We start from the raw sequence: 18,111 nt of genomic DNA on the forward strand, positions 1-18,111 counted from the left end.
CAGCTCCATTAGCTGGATCTCTTGTCCTGGTACCAATCACATTCAATTCTAATGAAGGAAATAGGATGAATTGATGTAAGGAAGGAATCAGCTCCATGGTTATGACATCCCTAAGGAATAATTTCCTGAAAAGGCAGGTTAGGACCCACTGAAAAAGTGCAATACTGTGTGAATCATGAGATCATAGGGTAAAATATATGTGGGGAAGAATGTTACTACAAATATATCCATGGAGGGATTGTGAAGGTTTGCAGAGAGGGAACAGCTTGAGCAGAACTCAGGGACAGAGACAATGTGAGAGGATTCCAGCGCAGTGTAAGTCAGATTTTCCCTGGATCAGTCTGGACAAAATGATGGCTTTCACCCATGAGTGTTCCTGGCTTGGCTGGAAAGGGAATGGGGCTCTTCCTGCTGACATCACAGTGAGCAGCACGGCCACAGAGAGGCCATGTTTTGAACTTAGGCTCTGGGAAACAGGCAATGAACTCCCACATCCTTGAGGGAGCTGCTCGAGGTCTGACAGGCTTTAAGAAAAGCACGGGGTTCATTGCAGCCCCCGTACACGTTCTGTCCTGAGTTCTTACGCATTTCCTTGTTTCTCTCTCCAGCCCCCTTGTCCACGAGACACCGGGTGCAGGAATGTGTGCACAGAGCTCTCCTCTTGGTACATTTAAATAGAGACCGCTTCCTATAACGTTTCGCAAGGAACAGAAGAAGAGTCAGAAGAGATTTAAAGATGTTCTCCTCCTGCTTTTGGGCAAATACAAGTCCATTTCTTAGAGTGGACTTTTGCACAAACAGGAACTCAGTCCTAATGAAAAGCACAGTGTGTGCAGCAATCCCACTTCAAAGGAATTGTGGCTGTCCAGAAGATAGAAGTTGTTATGTTTAATAACAGAAGTTTACCACGTTCCGTAAAAGCTTCTTAAAGTGAGACAAGTGTTACTATCCATAACTGTTCCAAAGCATTCACTTGCTCATAGAGTGAATAAACATTCCAACAGTTACAGCCATCAGGAGCTGCTGTTTAGTTTGTTTGTAGCAGTTTGATCAGATGGTGCTGAGTTTGCAAAGGCTTTGTCAGGTGCAGCCTGGTGCAAGGTTAAGCTGCCTCATGGCCACAGGGTGTGAGCTGTGTGGAGATCAGACCTAAACTAAAAATGACAGTCCTGAAGTTTAATATCTCTGTGACGGTCACTGTGCTTTGTGTTGTGCTGGAGAGGGGAGCAGAGGAGGAGGAGGGATGGAGGGAGCTGTACCTGCTTTGCTTCTGGCACTCTGGGAGGGCCCTGCTTTTATTTATAGCTGTTTGAAGCCATTCTCACTGTTCTGCTTTACTTCTTTTAAACACTGCAGTTTCTTCTCAGGCCATTTATCTAGACACATGAAAAGAAGATTTCAGCCACTGAGTGGAGGTGGCTGGCACAGGTTGGCTCCAGAGCAGCCGGGTACGAGATGTGTGTGGTCCCAGGCTGCCTCTATCTGCTCCAACAGAGATGTGAGGGCAATCTCGGTGTGTGCTTCCATAAGCTTCAAATCTGGATTCATGTAAACCTGTGGGCTTGAAGCATGGTCAGAGCTAACAGAGTTGAGCTAATGCTCACTTTCCTGTACGTCACTGTGTGAGCAATGGAGTGGCTATGGGGCAGACCTGGGGAGCTGGAGGTGCAGCTGGGGTGGATGCTGCACAGGTTATGCCCAGCTGTACACCCTGGAGAGAGTGGAGGACAGCCAGGGCAGCTCACCCTGCACACAGGATATCTTTGCATGCGCCCAGACATGCTCAGAGTGCGCCCAAACAGCACGTGCTGATGCTTTTCATGCTATAAGCAGTGCTTGTCTTTGCAGGTGGATCCATAACTTCCCCACCTCGTATGTTATACAACACAAGGAAATAGGTGTTTAAAATTCTCCTTATAATAACGTTTGTTTAGGCTTTCTATATTTAAGCTGACTGAAGGTCGACTGAATTGTGCCAACAAAGCATCGTTTCCAGAGGGCAGGTGGTGCTCCCCAGACGCCTGTCTGCAAACAAGCTCACAAGACCTCAGAAATGAGTTATCTCCAGGATGACAGGCATAGCTCAGGGAAGGGAATTCTCCTTCAAATGACAAAATACAGAGCTCTTGTGCTGAGCACAGAGAGGCTCATCCTGGCATGAGATCTCACAGGCTGAGCACCCCAGGCAGCAGGAACAGCACAGCACCCACAGCTGCCCCCAGCCCAGCACACCTCTGCAGGGAGCTCCAGCTGCTGTGCTGCTGACACCTGCTCACCTCACCTCATGCTCGGTGCTGTCGTGACTTGTGCATCCTGTGCCACTAATGAGAGAGGCTCTGCCAGCAGTGAGCAGGGGACACGCACACTCCTAATGTTGTCCTTTCCCTGTGGCTCTTCCTCTGTTGTCCCAGCTCTGCTCACACCCAGCTCCTTGTGGGGACTTGGGACTGTCCCATTAGCATCACATGAACCAAACCCTGCCTGGCTTTTTGCTCCAGCCCTGTGAAACTGAATAGAAATACCTCTCAAGCAACTATCTGCCTTTGTTTCAACAACAGTGACATTTCTTTGCATGTATCCAGGCTGTATTTTGGACCTTTAGATACTGCAGCTGGCAGACACATTCTGGAACTTGTTTCCTTACCAGAACATTTATTGTTGACTAATTTTGTCCATCACAACTTTTTATTAGGACAAATAGATTTTTTTTTTAAAAATGTGATGGATGGTGTAAGTATGAGTAAAAGTTGGTTGTTTCATGAGCAGTGGGGAAAAAAAAAGAGATATAAAATAGATCCTTTTGCAAACACCCACATAGAAAATTTTAAAAGCAGTCTCAAAATATTAAACTGCATCTGTAGGCTGCAGCTCATCCTTCTCCATTGTGTATCACTGTACTCCATAAGGGGAGGACAGAATCACAAAGTGACTTTTAAAGCTTCTTTCTGTGCACTTATAAGCAGCTCCACACTGTGCAGCAGTGCTGTGTTATCCCCCACAACTGTGTACTTGTCGTGCTGCCCTGTATGCACCTGGAAACAATGTGGAGAAAACGGTCCAGTCTGGAGCATCCAAGGATGTGTTGAGCAGGGTGCAAATTCCTCTCTGCATCTTCTTCAGCGACATTCACTGACTTTGCTTTCCAGTTCCTATGGCATAGTTCAGATTTGCTGCTCAGAGCTGGTCACATCCAGATCTCAGCTGATGCATATTGGATTCAACAAGGATTGGGCATAACAAGTGTTGAGATCCCAGAGGAGCAAGGCTCCAACGCTGTGACAGAAGTAAGGGAATACTGCTATGAAAATGATGACTGATAGCTTGTAGATGAAGCAGATTTATAACCTCCATGTCCACATGAGACTTCAGCCCCTGTATGAACCCACAAAGGCATGGCTTAGGTGTTAGAGATACAGAATCTAAGAAATCTGAGCTCTTTCCTTAAGCTGGTTTATCTGCTTGTGACCGACCCTTTTTCATGCTTAAAACCAGCAGATTTCAAAATAACAAACTTCTGGCACTCCTGGTGCCACACAGCATCCCATCCGTGCCTCCTGCAGCGAGCACAGTGCGACCTCCACATCCATTTAGCACAGGAGGGCACACGAGTCCAGCTGCACTCAAGGATTAGGAAGACCTTGCTATCAGTAACTACACAGTGTATATGACTGAAAGCCATTCCTAGACTTTGCACATTCAGAACTTGTCAGTAATGAATAATGCACAATGTTTGGTTCAAACCCTGCTGTTCCCATGAGCTTTCTTGAAAGTCACTTCCTTTGCTAGGATATTGACAGAAAGCAAACCCAAAAACAGAAGAATTTTTGTTTAAATGCGTGAATGTGTATTTTTGTAGTATTTACCTTGCTGTAGTTTTAACAGGTTGTTATAAAGGGAAAACAAAGCTGAAAGCTCACCATTATTTTAAGAAAAAGTACAGCATAGTTGCTCAGGATTCTCTGCAACATTTCTGTGTGCCAAAGGGGGGTGGGTATTGCACACCTAGGACTGTGTCATTCTAGAGATGGCTGTGGCTGCTGGAAAGTCAGAGATGCTTTGCACTTGAGAATCAGGAGCGGACCCGTCAGCCTGATTTGATCAGCAGTCTTACCAAACTGTGCGTGATGCAATGAAGCATCTGGGGCTTGACAATATTGGTGCAATGCCTTGAAAATGCCACGGTCAGAAAATTCCCAGCCTGCTCAGCAGTCCTCCAGGGCGTTCGGGATCTTCAGCTCTTTCCTCTTGTTCATTCTCTGGCTCCTCAGGCTGAATGGGAGATTGGTTCTGTAAACATTGCCAGAGGATATCATTCATTTAGAACAATAATACAACAGCAGTGGATTAGTCAAACAGTAATTAGTAACAGGTCATGCTATAATTAGAATGTCTGGTGTGGTTGGCTACCTCATCCTGAATGCCTCCAGTAAGTCAGCAAGCATTTGGGTAAGCAGGGACATGGCAGGCCATGTTGGGGAGCACACAGACCTTTCTTTTTGCATGGCTTTATCCCAACACTCAGTGTAACACGACGCTCCCAGGTGGCACTTCCTTCTCTCTCTGTTGCATGAAATCTTGAACAAAAGCTCCTAACAGCTCTCTAGAGTGATTACATCTCATCTGAAAAGCTTGGAGTGTGGGGGGGTATAAGGAGTAATGCTTTTCTCTCCTCTTACGAATGGAGGGAAGGAAAGTTCTGTTTCTCAAGCTGAGGTTTACAGTTTATGTGTCTTTTTTTTTTTCCTTCTTTCTATTTTAAGCATCAGGTTTCCACAATTCTATTGTCTGAGCATCAGAAGTTTCTCTTGCTTAGACAGGCAGTGAGATTTTGGTGCTTTGTATGTGAAAGGAAAGAAAATATCTCAATCAGTTACGAGTGTTCACAGGTTTCTGCTGAATCTTGCTTCCATGGAATGATCTTCTGTATTTCAAGAATGAAGGGCTGAAATCTGTGACTAGTGATGACAAATAGCTACCAAATAATTGCCACACACATCAGAGTGAATGCGTTTCTCAATCCTTGGGTGCTCCTGCAACACCCCCACGTTGCAATTTCATCTCTGCAGTCTGCACTTTGCCCTCCATTAGCCAGGCTCTCCAGAGCAGCTCCCACTTCTGCTCTCCTGTGCTCTGATCAGCTCACAGCTCTCACCTTGCCATTGTCTGCAGTGATTTGCCTTCTGATAGAAGTGTGTTCGGTCACACTGCACTGCTGGGCTGTGGTCAGTGCAAGTCAAATACGTGCTTCTTACTTGTCTAAATTTGCCTGGATTCAACTTTCAGCCCCAGAAAGTATTCAGAGCCACTGAATGGTATCATCCTGCTTCTTGAGTGTGTGCTTACAGGATGTGCTGAGTCCTTCTTCAGCCTGTCCTGGAACAAACTAACTGGATTATGCTCCAAAAAAATCGCATTGTAAAAATGCATCTTTCAGTTCTTTCATAAGCCTCGTGGCTTTTCTGGTATGCATTTCCAGCTATCCAACATCTTTCTTAAATGCCAACATCAGTATGGAGCAGCCTACTGCAGCCTGGTTACCTGCCTTCCCTTTTCAAGATGTTCCTCAGAATTATATTAGCCATAACAAATGGCATTAGGAACTTGAAATGAGTGGCAATGAGCAGAGACCTCATGTCCTTTTCAGAGTCATTTATTTCCAAAGCCAGGTTGCTCTTGTCCTGTTGGTACTTCCTTATTTTGGCTGCCTCACCTAGGCTATACACAAATGCATATTGTTTTCTTGCAAAATATATCCAAATGAACTCTAAATGATAATTTCAATGTTTTTTTTCCATGACACAGATGAAAAAATAAAATGAGTAGCAGGAAACCAATAACAGATTCCCAGAGGACCACATTAGAACCAGAACTGTTGGACAGTATTTCCCAGTTTGCATTCACGTTTGAGGCTCCTCGCTATACAGAGTTTAACTCGGCTCAGGAGTCTTGTACTGAGTTGATACTGCACTTCCTTCTATATGAAAGCCTCATGTAGTACCAAATCAAATGGTTTTTTTGGGGATCAGAGTATACAGCAACTTCTTACTGCAGTAATGCTGTTGATTAGCCCTGAAAACAGAAAGGTGGCAAGGTTTATTCTCCTCTAATCCACACTGTATTGCCAAATTCTGCTTCCCATCTTTAATTCTTGATGCATTGCACTCTTTATGAGGCATTTTATCACTGTGCTGGGGATCAGTCTTGGATTGACAGGTTTATAATTGCCTAGATCATCCATTTCATTATTTCAAAATATTGCTTTTTTTGTTAACTCTGATGATCAAAGTTTATTAACCATGTGTAAAGTTCCTCACCCAGGCCTCTGAAAAATCTTTGTAAAGGCAATGTTACAATATCTGGACATGCTAATTTTGAAGTGGCTACCATTAGTAATTGATGTTCAACATTTTGTTTGATGTCTGTGGGAATGGAAGAGTTCATCACCACATAATATGGCTCCTACAAATAGCACAGATGTATTTATTGGCCATATCTGCTTTTCCTGAATCATGATCAACAACTCTTCCACTTTCTGGTTGATCAGCCTAACTTGTAATACTTCTTTTCTTCCTAATACGCACAAAATCAAGCTGTTCTGCACCTGCAGATTTGCCTGGTACTTCTACTACATACTCTAATTCCCGACCCATAGCTTCCCCTTGCTTCTCACTGCAGTGTTTTTTGCAAATGCTAAGCAGCTGTCATGTCAGGCTCCTGCCTCTGTATGCAGTTGTGGGTATGGAAGCTTCTCTGTGCTGCAGGGACGGGACCTGGTGTTTCTTGATCTCTTCTTTTAGCATCCTTCCTCCTGCTTTGACTCTCTGTTTTCAGCTGCATTAAAACATTAAGAGCTGCCTGCCACAGTCAGCACGTCTCACTTCAGTGAATGTTTCCACCTAGCACAGGATCACTTTGTCCCATGTAGAAGCCTTGGCCAAATAGATTGTGCTCAGCCTTTCTTCTGCATCATGCAGCAGGGTGAGGGAGTAACTGAGCTGCTGATGCCTGATCCAGGGCAGTGCCTGCTGCTTCAGCAAATCTCATCCCCAGTGGGATGCACATTCCAGAACCACCAGAAATAAGGAGTGAAGCCTCTGGCATCCAGTGCCTACCAGATCTATTGTTTCCCTTCAGAGCAGGAGGGAGACTAGCTTTTTACACGGGCGTATAGGAGAGGGAGAATGGCTTTAAACTAAAAAAAAAGGAGATTTAGGTTAGATGTTAGAAATAAGTTCTTTACTCAGAGGGCAGTGAGGTGCTGACAGTGCTGCCTGGAGCTGTGCTGCCCCATCCCTGGAGGTGCACAGGGCCAGGTGGGATGGGGCCCTGGGCAACCTGATCTGGCTGGGGGGCAACCAGCTAATGGCAGAGGTTTTGAACTGGATGGGCTCTAAGGTCACTTCCAACCTAGGCCATTGGTTCTGTGATTCGTTGATTCTATGAAACTGCACTTCACTGGCAACATGAAGTAAGATGCCAGTGCCCTGCTCCCCAGCACAAGGAAGGTGATGGCACGGGTTACATAGTAGAGAGTTTGACAGAAACCAGCCTCATGCTGTTTTTCAGGGAGTTGCAGTCTGATATGAGCAGAATTTTAAAAATGCACTTGGTCAAAGTATGTGTGCTGGTTGAAATAACAGTTCTTTATGAAAGTGTAGAAAATGAGCCATGTAACATCTCATAGCTGCTGGGTGTCTGGTGCCAGACGCAATTAGTGTCTGGACAGCTTGTTTTACCTGGAAAGTCTGGCTGATGAGAACTCATAGCCTACCTAAAGTGTGTCCTGTCATTCTTATTTTGGAAATAACCTGCTGGAAGCAGCTTGCTCTGGTGCTGATTTACTCTTTTCCCTCCATCAGGAGTGCCGTGAAACTCACGGTTTTATCCAAAGAAGAGCAGTCTTCAGGGTCAGCCCTCAAGGTCTCACTGTGTCAAGTTTATTTTGGTTTCTTCACTTTTAGTGACCTGGGAATGATTCAGTAGCTTGGTAATTCAACTGAAGAGAAGTTGAAAACAGCAGCAGCATCCTGGGAGGTGCCCATCTCTGCACAGCTGGTTATGGAATTGCACTTCTTGACAGGCGTGCTTCCTATGCAGAGCTTGATCTCAGTGGCTGGATCCTGCCCTGGACAGGTGCCTCTCCCACCGAGGGTCACTTACATAAGCTTGCTCCATTTTTCTGCACTAGAGATCCCCATCCCTTCCCTGAATACCCTTTCCAGCCCTGTGCCCCACAGCTTGTGTTAGAACATGGAAATGAGCACATTCTTCCCCAGCAATTGCCAACCAGCTGGCCTGCTCCTTAGCCTGCTGCATCCCCAGCCTACCCAAGCCTCCTTTCAGCACAACTTCTGTGCCAGGGCTGAGTAGCCTCACGGGGCTGGAGTTGACTTAAAATGCCTGCTGTAGGATGATGGATAGACCCTTGCATCCTCAAACTCTGGGCAGCTGGAGCAGCCAGGTTAGGGACCAAAACACTTCGATTGCTTTCCCTCAGGAAAAGCTGTGTTACTGTGGTGGCTTCCCTCCGACCGCCACCAGAAAGGATCTCTGCTGTATTGCTCCTGTATGTAAGCAAGTGCAGTCATCTCGAGATAGTTCTGTTGCTGCTATGAAATGCTTAGAACAAGCTCTACCCTAGGTAAGATCAGAGCTGAGAAAGTATTACAGTGTGTTCCCTCTTACAGCATCTCAATCTTTTCAAGAAGTAATTATTTAATTAACCTTTTGACTTTCCCTGATGGTATCAGCTTCCTAACCAGTGAAGGTAATAGCCATGTGCTTTATATATTTTGTACAGATCTGGAGAATCACATGTTCTCATGGGGACTGTGATCAGTTCAGCTTGCTGCTCAACTAACTGACTTTTTAAGAGAGGCGGAGGCAGATGAGTTTAAGATGAATATTCTCAGCCAGTCTTCTCTCTGCACAACCTGTCATCTTTCAGCAGTGTGAAGAAATGGCTGTAGAGGCATGAGTCACTTTGGTTGGCTACACAGATCAGCAGTTCTGAGGGCGTTGTCGCTCCTTCATCTCTTAGAATGTCCCACAAATCTGTGGCTTTCCCACTCCAGCACAGGGGCAGCAGAGAGTTTCTGGCTCAGGTCTTCCAGTGGCAGTCGTAGTTTAAGGTTTTTTTTATTATGATAAGGGTGGTGAAACACTTGAAAAGATTTCCCAGAGGGGTGGTGGTGCCCCATCCCTGCAGACACCTGAGGTCAGGCTGGAGGGGCTCTGAGCCCTGATGGAGCTGTGGGTGTTTCTGTTCATTGCGGGGCGTTGGACCAGGTGGCCTTTTAGGGTCCCTTCCAACTCAAATGATTCTATGAATTTGAATGGGTGAGACACAAAGCTTCTAACCCCTTCACACAGCTGAAATTGCAACGCTAGCTCCGTGCACCTCTGCTGATTTCATTAGTCATAGTTCCAAGAAGTAATTAAAACAAACAAGTACATCTATGCCAGGAAAAATTCTGATTTCTTCTCAAGTCCTGATCTTGCAGATAAACAGTGGCAGGTGCTTTCTTCCTCCTTGCATTTCATGGGCCACAAAGCCATCTCACGGCAACGATAAAAACGCAGAGAGGAATCTTATTCCAACACCATAAAGTCAGTCATGTGTGGCCTCCAGGTGAGGAGCGGAACATGTCCCTGCACAGTGCCTGCAGCCATTGTAGCCTGTGCTCTGAGCCCATCTTTGTCCTGGCTCACTCCCCTGCTTTGCCCCTCTGCTCCCTCACAGCCCCCAGCTTCTGCAGACAGTATGAGAATCCACGTGGGGCAGAGAAACAGGTGGAAAAGGCTTTCCTGCAAGCAAGGGGTTGCCCCAGATAGCAAAATGCTGGCTGTGAGGTTCCTCTCACTGCCTGCTCGCTTGGCTGGAGCAGCACAGCCATGGCTGGGATGAATGCCCTTCTTCATGAGCATTTCTCTGTTTGCTTTGGAGCAGGGCAACTTGTTTAAAGCAGGAGCTGGAACCTGTCCTTGTTTAAGAGGATTGGGTCTGAGTCACTGCATGCGTCACAGCCCACAGTGTCCCTGCTGGGCTGTGAGCTAACCTCTGCCACGGGAGCACATCTCTCTGCAGTTCACTTGCAGTAGGAGAGTGCTGTAATGGCTAATTATTTATTAGAGAACTGGTAAAAGTGGGGTCTCAGATAAAGCTCGGTGAGTTTTATCTGTGCGCCGAGTTAATGATGCTGCTGGGCACCCTGTAGCTCATCAGCCCTCTCATGAGCTGTGGTTTGCCTTTGCTGCCATCACACCTGTGTCTCAGATGAAGGTTTTCTGCTTTCCTGGCATTTATATTGCATATTTCCCTGCTGTGTGTTTCCTTCTCAATGGACAGCAAAGAAAATGCAGTTGATGGCAATTGTAGAAAGTACAGCCAGTGCTAGTCTGGGGCACCAATTTCCACATCCTGGTTATTTTCTGGTGTGCAGACTACAGAGGAGCTGGAAAGTGTGTTCTAGGTAGGGAAAAAGTGGCAGTGAACTGTTGGGAAGTTTTATGACAAGTCTCCAGGAGTGAAGCATGTTAGTCCTGTACAAATCCCTGTCAGACACACTTAAGGTTCTTCAGAAGGGTTAAGTGGAGAGCAGCACAATATTGTGGTTTTAGCCCTTTGTGATGGTGAGGGAACAGTAACACTGGTTTGTCCTTGCAAGCACAAAACCAATTGTCCAAGTAAATCATGCCTGTCTGCTTCCATCCCCACTATGGACGCACTCTCTGAACTCAGCTCCTTTCCTGCCTTCATTTATTGACTGATCTGCTGTACCTTGGTCTTTTGGAGACCAACAGCCTCCTGCTGGATCTTTCTGTTGGCTTACTGTGCTGAGGGCTTGATATTGCAGCGAAAGACTTGGAGCATTCTGATTACCAACTGGTAGTAATTGCTGAAGGTGAGAGCGGTGAGGTGCGAAATTTCATAACACTAATGTCACAGCAAATAACTCCTCAAGTTTTATAGCTGTTTTCTCTCCTCAGAGCTCTTGTACAAACATAGCTTGGTACACAGAAGGATCTCATACAGATGTCCCTGGAACAGAACAATGTCACCCTTGAGCAGCCCATAGAAACTTTACTGCTGTAAATACAGAAGTAAACACTTGGGTTTGTTTGCATTTTGTCTTACTGCTATCAAGAGCTCTAAAATAAAGTTTGCTTCAGTGTTCCTCAAGAAGATAAAATCATGCATCTAGGAGAAAAATCACTTGGTATTTTTGCTGTTACTGGCACACATCGAATGGATATGTCACTCACAAGCAAAAGGCAACCATTTTTTGTAGCCTGACTGTTAATATCATATGACTGAGAAAAGATCTTGATTTGCAAGGCTCTGCAGAAGGTATGACATGAGCTAACCACCCTGGGCTCAGCTGGCAGAGCTGCTCATGGCTGTTCGGAGAGGGGCTTGGATTTGCTGTACGTGCTGTCGGTGCAGGACCTTGCAACTAGGGCTTGCTTTCAGAGAGCCCATGGGCAGAACTGCAGCTGAGTCCTTTGCAGGGAAACAGCCTTAAGTTTGGTGTCAGTATTTCAACCTGGTTTTTGTGAAAGTGCAGAGCAACAACTTGGCATAGGTTGGTGATAGGTTGGCATACATTGGTGACAAGGCTGAGGGATGCTGGCTGCCAGGGCGTGCATGCCAGGATGGCAGTGGAGGAACACCTGTGTGTCTGCAGACACGTGGGACAAGGCGTTTGCTTCCGCTGTGAGCCACGCACCATCTGCAAGTCCTGCGTCACTCGGGGATGTAAACCTGCTAAACTTAGCACCTATGGCTTGGTTTGTAAAACCATGGAATTCAAAGAGTCATTCTGTAAAGTAACCCTTCAGTGAAAGGATGTTTCTTGTCTTTGTCTATTGAAAGCTGGACTCCATTTCCTTTTTTCAAGTGACACGTCAATTTCATCTTTTTACTTTTGCCCATTTAAGCAAAGTGCTTAATGAATGATGTTCATTTAAAGTCAATTCAGCAATCTGTGCTTGACAACTGAAGGACTACTTAGCAGCTTGGTCCTTACAAGGGGAAAAGCACACAGCAATGGTAATGAAGGCAGGAAGTGCCGTGGGAGGGGGCAGCACCTTTATCAGAAATGGACAGAGGAAAGAGAGGCACTTTCTTGGACTGAAGTAGTAGAATCCCTGTGGCATCTCTTGCTCCTCAGGCATTGCTGTGGGTTTTAGTGTTTAGTTGTTTAGTGTTTAGTTTAGTGTGAGTTTAGTGTTGAACAAGAGCTTAGCTTTGGATTGGGTGGTTTTCACTCCACAGTACTGGTATATTGTAGCCTGGGGAGCTTTTGTCCATCTGGCCTCTGTTAACACCTGCTGTTACATATGAACATATGAAATATGTTGGGAATCAGGGAACAACTTTTTTATTCAATTCCAGTTTTAATTTAGTGGATGTGCACTACAGAAAGTAAGGAGCCTCCTGAAACCGCAGACTCAGGTGTTAGCAGTCTTTATTTATGTCAGTGATTCTCTGGCTTCAGCTAGGAATCACAAATGCTAGAAGAAAGCTGAATGACTCCCTGTACCTAGAAGAATTTACTCTCTGAGATGTGGAGGATAACCATTTCCAGAGGAAGGTTGAACAGGCTTTCCAAAAACAGGCTTTCCAAACGTCTGTGACAGGCTCTTTTCATCTTCCCCCTCTGTTACCCACTAACAGTGTGTGTCTCCAGGACTTCTACAGCGAAGTCAAAGGCTGCATCAAGTCATTGTCACTGCTCCAAATAGACAAGACTGGCAAAGGATGTGAGGAGAACGGCCAATTTTAACCTTGAGTTTATAGAGAGAGGCATGAAGTCAGAGAACTGTAGGGATAAGTCCAGTTCTCAGAGTCAGAAAAAGCATTTTTTAATATCCTCCTCCCCCCACCGTAGTGCAGAGGAGCAGCATAACAGTATGCATCTGTAGGTGAAATGAGATGGGCTTTTCAGACTGCTCAGTCCACCCTCAGCACTGTTTCATTTGAGGTGTCACAAATGATGAAGCAGCACAATCCAGCAATGCGAGAAATGGAGGTGTAAGTTTTTCAGGAGAGTGACTCAACTTTTCTGTTGTCATCAGCTCAGCAGTGACAGAAAGTGGAACTAGATGTGGCTTGAGTAGGATGGGAATAAGTTGGATAAAGAATGTGTCAGTGTCTCAGTTAATCGGTGCCTTGCAAGAAAAAATTCCTCCCAAGGCTGGCTTGGCTGTAGCTGTCACCTGGTGGGACACTTCCATTTCTACCAGGCAGAACAAGGCTCCTGGCAGCAAAACCCACCAAGGCCACTGGGCAGAGCGGGCGAATCTGTGGTCAGGTAAGAGAGGACATTAGTTGTGCTGGCCAGCTCACTCCTGGTCTTGGAGAAGTGAATTCCTAGTTAGTCTTAAAGCTACTGAGTAAAGGATCCCCAACAGTCTCTACAACTTGGTTAGGAAGGTGCATTGGTTCACCCATCTTCTTGTTCCTTTTTTGCATCCCGTGACTGTGTAGGTAAGGGAGTGGAGAGGCAGAGCTAGGGCACTATTGCTGGGCTGCCTTAGTGGTGTGCTGGGTGAAGGTACGAGGCACACATTCTTGACAGATGGGTGGCTTCTGGTTTCACTGAATACCATCAGTGCAGCCTTGCTGAGACTTGTAACTGGATTGCTTTTCTCATGTCTGAGCCTGTCTCAAGTGCAGTCAGTGATGACTAGGACTAGTCATCCGCATATGATATATCTGCTCTTTTTTGGTAGCACTGATTAGAGGAGAATAAAATAAGATGAAGATTTCTTGTCACACAGAGGAGACTATGCAGCTGTCATGTCAAGCTTGCTGAAGATGCTGTGCTTCAAACTTTTTCCATTAAAAATGTTGGACTTTGCTGACATGGAAAATATTGCTAAAAGTACTGGTCTCAGTAGAAGCTTCTTTGGGGGAACAGTTTTTTTGCAAAGGTTTTTTAGCTGAAGAGTTCCTTATTTGTTTTTTAAATTCTAAAATATCATTAATATAGACATGTTTTTGGTTTTTTTTTTCTGATTACCTGTTTTAAGCGTAATCCCATTCTGTCCCTGGAGGCATTCAAGGCCAGGCTGGATGTGGCTCTGGGCAGCCTGGTCTACTGGTTGGTGACCCTTCCCACATCATGGGGATTGAAACTAGATGACCTTTGATGTCTTTTTCAACTCAAGTCATTCTATCATTCTATGATAATACAATCAACTAATATTCCACTTTGTTCTAATAATACACTGTTCGTGTGCTACTTTGTGCAGGAGGGGCTACATGTGTGATGGGCTGGGTGACATGCAGGCTGAGTTAGGAGGACTGTTGTCTATCTGAGGCAAAGGACAGTTTCCTAATTGAGTATGAGTAATCACTTTAATAACAAAGAACAGCATCAGGCCCTTAATATGAGCCAAATATGTTTACAGAGTAATTCTGTGAGAGATTTTGCATTATATGATATTATGTCATTTTTCTTTGAGACTCCAGTTATTGCAAATCCCACCTCTGTGCTGCTGTGGGGAGAAGCAAAAGGAAAGACGTCCTCTAAAATACCAATGCTGAAGGGAAGATGTGGGCTGGGGTAGTGCAGATGGGCGGCATTTTTTTGTTTCATGCCCACCCTCTGCTCTTGCTCACGCCCACACGTACATCTTTCCCTTGCAGCTCAGAACTGTAACAGGTGTAAACGGCAGCAAGCAGTGCGGTGCCCTCCCACTGTGACAGTGAGTGCTCGTGTCCCTTTTCTTCTGCACAGCAAAGGAACAGTTTTCCTTGAGTCAGCGTCAGCTACTCAGATTTTCCTCGTGGCACACCTGTGCTAACTCAGCCTAAGACCAAGTGAATATCTTAGGTGTGGGGGCTGTTTCTGCCCTATCCGAGTCCCCATGGTGGGGTCAGTGAGCCCCTTTGGTCCTCAGCCTCCTGCATGGCACAGCGGGACGATGCCATGCTTTTGAAGGCTGCAGTGAGGGAGAAGGAAGCGGTGCTCACCAGCTGTGGCAGGCTGCAATTTACTGTGTGTCCTGTTTGCTGTACAGCTATCCTTTCTGAATTGACAGAACAGGAAAGAAAGGGCTCCTGCCTTGATTTGAACCAAAACACTGTATTAGACCCATTCTTATGCATTTCCTACAAATTAATTTCAATTAACTCAACTCATATGCCAAAAGAGCGATTTCAACTTGGAGGTTACTCAGGTCTCTTTGGAGATGAAATAATTAGGTTTATTTTTGTCCATTACTTTGAGCTCAGAGAACACTGATTGCATTTTTATATCCCCAAAGAACATTTCTAGGATACTCTTCCTGCATCTTTGACAGGCAGCTGTCCCAGCAGCCTGCCAGGCATTTCATTCCATGGGCGAACTCCAGAGCTGGAGCAGAGGAGATGATATATTTTCACCTCCAAATTAAAATTGGAGGTGATTTCTTAGGGATGCAGAGGTGACTTGATGAAAAAAGTTAGACTTGTCATCCTTATACATGCAAAACTCAGTGGTAGTCTACATATTAAAGTCTTTCCTCAGATAAAACACTCTCTTGTGTAAGTTTTGTTGGCAAAACTATGTATAGTCTATACCTTCTGAAGTGCTAATTCTGGTAAGTGCTGAACCAGGCCTGGATGGTGGGTGTTCATTTGCACGACAAACCTGGCATCGCATCCGGGAAGCCTGACTCAGTACTACTGCAATCTCTGGATCCAAGTAACCACAATGACATTATTTTCATTTGAGTTATTATTAATAGTGCCATGGTGGTAGCATTATCCATGGCTCTCCAGAGAAATAACACAAGGGGCAATTAAAAGCCAGAAATGCTCAGAAACATATCCCATTTTTTTTCCATTGAGTTAACAGCAGCAAACACACAGTCTCATTATTAGGATGGTGTATTCATTTCTCATGATGGATTTTTGATAGAATTAAAAGCCCCATTAATATTTATATCACTTAGTGTTACTGGGAGTAAGTACATTTATTTTAACTCGAGCTGCAAATCATTTAGTTCTTTGTAATTACAGTGCTACTATTAAGTATTCATGAGGCTATACAATACAGTGTCACAGGAAACCTGTTTTAATTTAGTTGTAAGTCAATGTTTTAATTTCATGTAAAAACAGAAACTAATTTACCAAGCATTCTAGCTTGTCTTTTCCCAGCCAGGTTTTGCAAGCTTTCCTTAACTGATTGTATTTAAACAACTTCCTATTGCTTTGAGTGTTTGTATGTTCGGAAGACTTAGGCCCTGTGCAGCTGTATGTTGTCATGTCCCATTTCGAATGGGAAGCCCTATATAAGCATAGGCTGGAAGAGGTCACTTGTTTCAGATAGCAGAGAATTGTGTTATGGCAACTCTTTGTAATGGTATGATTTCATTTTGACACCTCTACTTAACCTCTGCTGTCAATAAAGAACAGAGCAGAGGGGTAAAATGCAGTGAACGGGTGTCATCACTGGGGTAAATGTGAACCCATGAGAGGTTCTTTAATTTATAACTCTCCTTTCTAACTCTCTCCACTGCAGGACAAGGTCTTTTCTATGGACACTGAACACCCAGCTACCTATGCCTATTGTCTGTGATGGAAGAGCTTGATGTTAATGTGAGGTAGGATGCGTTGTATGGCTCCTGTATCACATCTCATCCAACCAGTGAGCTGCTATGGTGTGCCTGCAAAGGTGTGGGGTGTTCTTTGCTGTTTGCCTGTAGATTAAGGTCTCCATTTGTGCAGCGGTGCCTGGTTTTGCTCTTTTATTTGTGTAGATGTAAGGTGTGGCTTAGATGAATTTCGGACTTCCTTGCAATTGGACAGATAAGATCCCATCAAAAACTGCATACTGACACATTTTGGTACTGATCACTGTGATCCTGGAAGGATGATGCCAAAAGAAACTGTTCAAGAAGCCTGGATCCTGCCCATGGCTGTCCCTAGGACCTGGGGCTGGCACTGGCTCTGCCATTCTCAGATATGATCTGCGGGGTTTTTCTGCAGGACTAGGGTTTGTCTCTTCCCTTTTGACTGGCCAAGCAGACAGTGATGCTGATCAGCATAAATATTGATTCACCATTGTGGGGAACTGAACTTAATGCCCACCAAGCCCATTTTACACAAGGGTATGAAACATCTGACCAAACCTGAGCTGCTGGCATGGGTGCAAGAGGAAGCAATATTCCAGTAGTGATGACAGTTGTGCATTTCCACAGCGTTTCCTCAGAATTAGCTCTAGGAAATACCTTTTTTGATGTTTCAAGTTTAAAATTCCAGAAACAATTCTTCACCCTTCCCCTGTCTGGGCACTCAGGTGACATGAGAAATGCCTTGGAGGAAATTGCACTGATAGAAGTGTATGCAATCTGATCTTCCACAAAACCTTTCCCTAATGAGTTACTGAAGGGAGATCAGGAAGAAATAGTAGAGAAGGGGAAACACGATGTTGCCCTCAAAGGAACCCTGCCATACCATGCTGCCCTCGCAGCTTTCTAGCTCTTGGGCTTACCTGTGCCAGCTGCATCCCACTCTCTTCAGTGCACAGAGACAGATGATACATCTTTAAAGATGATTTCTCTTCTTAATGGATCTCCTCAAAGCATTGTGCTATCAGAGAAACATTCTAGCTCTCATGCACCTACTCAAGCATCAGGAAAGTCACTGGTAACCCAGGTTGCTGCTTTAATGCACACTTAGCAGGGCACGTTGTAACCTGCTAATCAATGCTGAAAGGTAATGTGTTTTACTTAATGAAATGTGTCTTGACTTTTTAATACCAGAAATGTAGTTAAGTGCGTAGGCTACCCAGCTGCTCTGTAAAGGGAATTAAGGTGCTGACACCAGACAATTGTCCCAGCGTTTTTTTGTTCCTTTGAAGATGTTAGGAAAAAAGAATCTATTTCTGACAATGATGAAAAAAAATCCCCCCAAATACATTTCCACATTCACAGAGGGAAAATCTCTCAGCTTAGAAACTGAGAGCTCAGAGAGTATCTTACCTTGCTCACGGTTTTTGGTAATGTTCTATTTGCCATTGATGGAGACAGATGCTGTCTTGTACTTGTTTGACTTGTTTGTGTGCTTTGAAAGTTTAGGCTGATATTTCCAATACTCCTTTACAGCATTTCTGCCTC

At 44.9% G+C, this 18,111-nt stretch overlaps 1 protein-coding gene across 1 annotated transcript in view; it reads left to right on the forward strand.

Annotated features, from left to right (window-relative positions):
* HTR4 (5-hydroxytryptamine receptor 4) overlaps positions 1–18,111 on the forward strand; it is a 100,333-nt gene that overhangs the window by 10,824 nt on the left and 71,398 nt on the right. The window contains exon 2 of the mRNA XM_052684467.1: positions 16,515–16,596. Coding sequence (XP_052540427.1) covers positions 16,571–16,596 — 26 coding nt within the window. The 5' untranslated portion in view covers positions 16,515–16,570. The remainder of the gene's footprint in view (positions 1–16,514; positions 16,597–18,111) is intronic.

Source organism: Tympanuchus pallidicinctus, unplaced genomic scaffold (genome assembly GCF_026119805.1).
Source record: "Tympanuchus pallidicinctus isolate F22 unplaced genomic scaffold, pur_lepc_1.0 scaffold21, whole genome shotgun sequence".
In the NCBI taxonomy this organism is placed as follows: domain Eukaryota; kingdom Metazoa; phylum Chordata; class Aves; order Galliformes; family Phasianidae; genus Tympanuchus; species Tympanuchus pallidicinctus.